At 36.1% G+C, this 4,267-nt stretch overlaps 1 protein-coding gene across 1 annotated transcript in view; it reads left to right on the top strand.

The window, feature by feature from the left end:
• Positions 1-4,267, top strand: part of LOC144224336 (protein diaphanous homolog 2-like) — a gene marked incomplete at both ends in the record, with an annotated part of 77,857 nt that overhangs the window by 61,838 nt on the left and 11,752 nt on the right. The window contains one exon of the mRNA XM_077755261.1: positions 2,945-3,049. Coding sequence (XP_077611387.1) covers positions 2,945-3,049 — 105 coding nt within the window. The remainder of the gene's footprint in view (positions 1-2,944; positions 3,050-4,267) is intronic.

Below are 4,267 nucleotides of genomic sequence, written 5' to 3'. Positions count from 1 at the left end.
ATGACTTTAATCTACTTACTCTTTTGGATCTTAATTCCTTCATCATTAAAAGAAGAGGATAAGATTAGCTGCCCTGTAAGAAGTCTTCCAATTTGCATATCTCAGGTTTCTGTGATTCCTATTCTATGGGTTTGCAGATTAGAATCACTTTAAATTACAAACAGAAACATTGTGTGCCTATTTTCAGATGTACTAATAAATCATTTATANTTTTATTTTTTTAATTTTTTTAATGTTTTATTTATTTCTGAGAAAGAGACAGCGTGAGCAGGGGAGGCTCCGAGAGTGAGGGAGACACAGAATCTGAAACAGACTCCAGGCTCTGAGCTGGCTATCAGCACAGAGCCCGACATGGGGCTCAAACCCACGAATCATGAGATCATGACCTGAGCTGAATACCGACACTTAACCGACTGAGCCACCCAGGCACCCCTAGGATAGATAATTTTTTTAAACAAATGTTCATTTATTTTTGAGAGAGGGAGAGAGTGAGTAGGGGCTGGGCAGAGAGAGGGGGGCAGAGGATGTGAAGCAGGCTCCATGCTGACAGTGGTGAGCCCAATATGGGACTCGAACCCACCAACCCAAGATCATGACCTGAGCTGAATTCAGATGTGTAACTGTCTGAGCCACCCAGATACCCCAGAATGAGATAAATCTTAACATGAATAGTAGTAAAGTTGAAAAAGCTTCATTTTCTCAGTCAAGTAGGAANAAACAATTTTGACTAACCTCTATGGAAAATTTTCCAGAAACTCAAGTAGCAATGAATAAAAGAATTAGTATTTCATGTTTGACCCCAAAACTATTGTTATCCATTTTGTTTACACACTCTTTCTTCAGACTTGGATCTTTTTGACATTCTTTAATTTCCAAAGGTCAAATCTATGAGGATGAATATTTATTATCAGTGAATATAATTTTTATTGTCCTGCAAACTCTAAATACAATTCTAGACAGTAAGCTCTATCAATTTTAGGAACAGAAATAATGTGATTGTAATAAAGTATAGATATCTAAGATGATTTAAAGTGACATTGGTAATAAAGGGCAAATGTTTTATAGATGGACATAGCAATATTTGTGTATGCAGGTTTGTTTGGTTCTGCTTGGATTCCTGACTGAGGTAAGGGCTGGGCAAGATGTAATAAATAGATATTCATCATTTAGATGATCTCTCCTGCTTAACACACTATAATTTTGTATGTATGTATGTATGTATGTATATGTATGTTTCAACTTTTTATTTAACTTCTAATTAGTTAACATGTAGTGTAATATTAGTTCCAGGAGTAGAATGTAGTGATTCTTGACTTACATAGAACACTCAGTGCTTATCACAACAACTGGCCTTAATACCTATCACCCATTTAGTCCATCCCCCTGCCTGCCTCCCCTGCAGCAACCCTCAGTTTGTTCTCTATGGTTAAGGGTCTCTCTTATAGTTTGCCTCCTTCTCTCTTTTTTTTATTTCCCCTATGGTCATCTTTTGTTTCTTACATTCCACATATGGGTGAAATCATATCGTATTTGTCTTTCTCTGACTGACTTTTTTGGCTTAGCATAATACACACTAGCTCCATCCAGGTCATTGCAAATGGCAAGATTTCATTGTAATATTCCAGTGTGTGTGTGTGTGTGTGTGTGTGTGTGTGTACACACGTATATATATACACACACACCCCCCATACACACACACACACACACACACACACATACACACACACATACACACATACCCAAATACACGTATACACCACTCTTCTGTATCCATTCATCAGTCAAAGGACATGGGTTCTTTCCATAATTTGGCTGTAGTTGCTAAAACTGCTGTTAACATTAGGGTGTATGTGCCCATTTGAATGAGTATTTTTGTATCCTTTTGGAGGAAATTCCATACTTTTTCCAGAGTGGCTGTACCAATTTACATTCCCACCAACAGAGTAAGAGGATTCCCCTTTCTCTTCTCTGTCTCCCTGTCTTTCTGTCTCTCTCTCTTTCTCTCCCACCACCCCTTAGTCTATGATCAAGGTTCCCTCCCCACTACAGCATCCACAATTATTTTCTTCCCCAAATCACATCTCCACACCTGGTACCTTCCACTATTTGGCTTATCTCTTACTTTAGTTGTGCAGTTTGGTCTTTCAGTTCTCAGATTGATTTCTTGGGTATTCAGAATGATTTAATATTTATCTAAATATTTTGAAAGATGAGGCAAGCATAGGGTCCCCTTACTATTCCGCCATCTTAACTCCTACCCAAACTGCACCACGATTTAACCTTTTATTTTCTCTCTTGTAACATTTTATGCAAATGTTTTAGTTAACCATCTGAAGGAGAATGCCATATTTACATATGTAAAATCTCTCACATTTTGTGGAACACCACTTTTTGGATGCTAGATAATTAAAATTTTAATAGAAATATCTTGTTTGTATTTATGTACAATCATTTGGGCATTCTAAAAGTACAGTCTCTTTTCAAGATTAAATATAGTTAAGGAGTTGAACTGCTTGATGGCTAATTTTTAGCTTTCATTTTCTAATTTAGTGAACTTAAAGCTATGAGATGAAACATTAAAGGAAATGATTAATTCTAAAACCTAATTTTCAATAACAAAACAATATAAATGTCCACTATATGTAAAGAGAGACTTCTCAGTCCACTGTTTTCAAATTTTGTTTTGTATTTTTTTTTTGGAAGTGAAAGTAGGTTTGTTTATCTTGTTTTCGGGCCACATTTCTTCTTTAGTAATACCATAAGCAATACCCCACTCCCACAGGGGTGCTTAATTGTCATGAAAATAATCTAGAGGTTTGATTTTCTGAATGAACTGGGAATTCATTGAAGCAAAACACACTCCACTTATTTAATACATAACATTGTTTAAAGGTTTTTCAAAACTATCTTATTAAGTGTACATTTATGGTGGTGATCATTGCAGTTCGATGAAGAATTCACAGCTCGACAGGAAGCTCAAGCTGAACTTCAAAAAAGAGAAGAAAAAATTAAAGAGCTTGAAACAGAAATCCAACAACTTCGAACCCAGGTAATGAAACAAGATATAGACTTTATGTCATGTCACAGTGAGTTCAATGGTAGAAAATTATCTTGTTAGATGGAAGGAAAAATGTGACCAGAAACAGATTTTTTGGCAGTTTCTCGTTTTAGTTGAAATAACTACAGATTTTATTTTCCGGGAAAATAAACTATTTTACTGTTTGTATAAAAATGGTTTGTATAAAAACTGGTTGCTTAAACTGTTAGACCACCTTTTCCAAAGGAGAATCACTGAGGACAAAGCCCACAAACACAAAAGAAGTTGGTTATTCAGGTTTATTTTAGTCAGGCCTTAAGGCCCCCTCCGGAGCACCCAAAGCGTCCTCAAAGAATCCTCGGAAGAGCGCGCCATCAAGCCATCGCTCAGGGTTTATATAGGGAGAGGGGCGAAGCCAGTGTACAGAACCAAGAATTTTGCGGTTAGAGGTGGGGGGTTGCTTAACAGTCGCTTGAAGAACATGTTTGACCATTCTAATCACAATGTTCACTAAAGATTTACGTCTCAGAGGCTTGCTGCAGCCAGGAGGAGCTAGGTTGCTCAACCCCTGACCTTTTATGGTAATAGAGTTTGAGATCAAACAATGGTTGGTATGTCCTTATTTGCAAGCCCCTCACCTTTTGGCTCAAGGGAGTTTTACAAAACTTCCCTGAAGATTTTTAATGGAATATATTACATAAGCAAGACTGTTTTGGAGACAAACTTTCATGCTTATTTGAGAAGTTGGATGCATAATTTCAAAACCCAAGAACTTTGCGTTTCCATATATATCCCCTATGATGAGAAGCACCCATATACACTCAAAATGTTAATTATGGTGTCTAAACTATAGAACTGATTAAGTCCTCTCTGCACTTTTTATTTATTTTTATTTTTTAAAGAACTCTCAATAGTTTTTGTGTTTTAAATGAATATTAAGAAATGGAAGATCAATAATGTTGGGGAGAAACATGTCATTTTCCTATGTATGCATTTCCTTTTTTGTCTTTACTATGCACTTTAGCCTGTAAAGCCAATTAATGAAAACGATGTTTGAAAAAAAATTGAAGATAACCTTCTTAGAAAATAAAATTAAACTATGTAAATTTCGAAGGTTTAATTCGCTTTATTAAACAGTTTATGAATTTGGCAGCATTCCATTTAGTAAGCAGATGGGAACTCCAAGGAGTTGTATAAAATGAAAGGTTTTTGTGGAAAGAGGGTGGGACA

The sequence above is a fragment of the Crocuta crocuta genome, unplaced genomic scaffold (assembly GCF_008692635.1).
Source record: "Crocuta crocuta isolate KB4526 unplaced genomic scaffold, BGI_CrCroc_1.0 scaffold1749, whole genome shotgun sequence".
NCBI classification, from domain to species: Eukaryota; Metazoa; Chordata; class Mammalia; order Carnivora; family Hyaenidae; genus Crocuta; species Crocuta crocuta.
The sequence above is the reverse complement of the archived record's forward strand: the minus strand, read 5'-3'. Positions and strand labels throughout refer to the sequence as shown.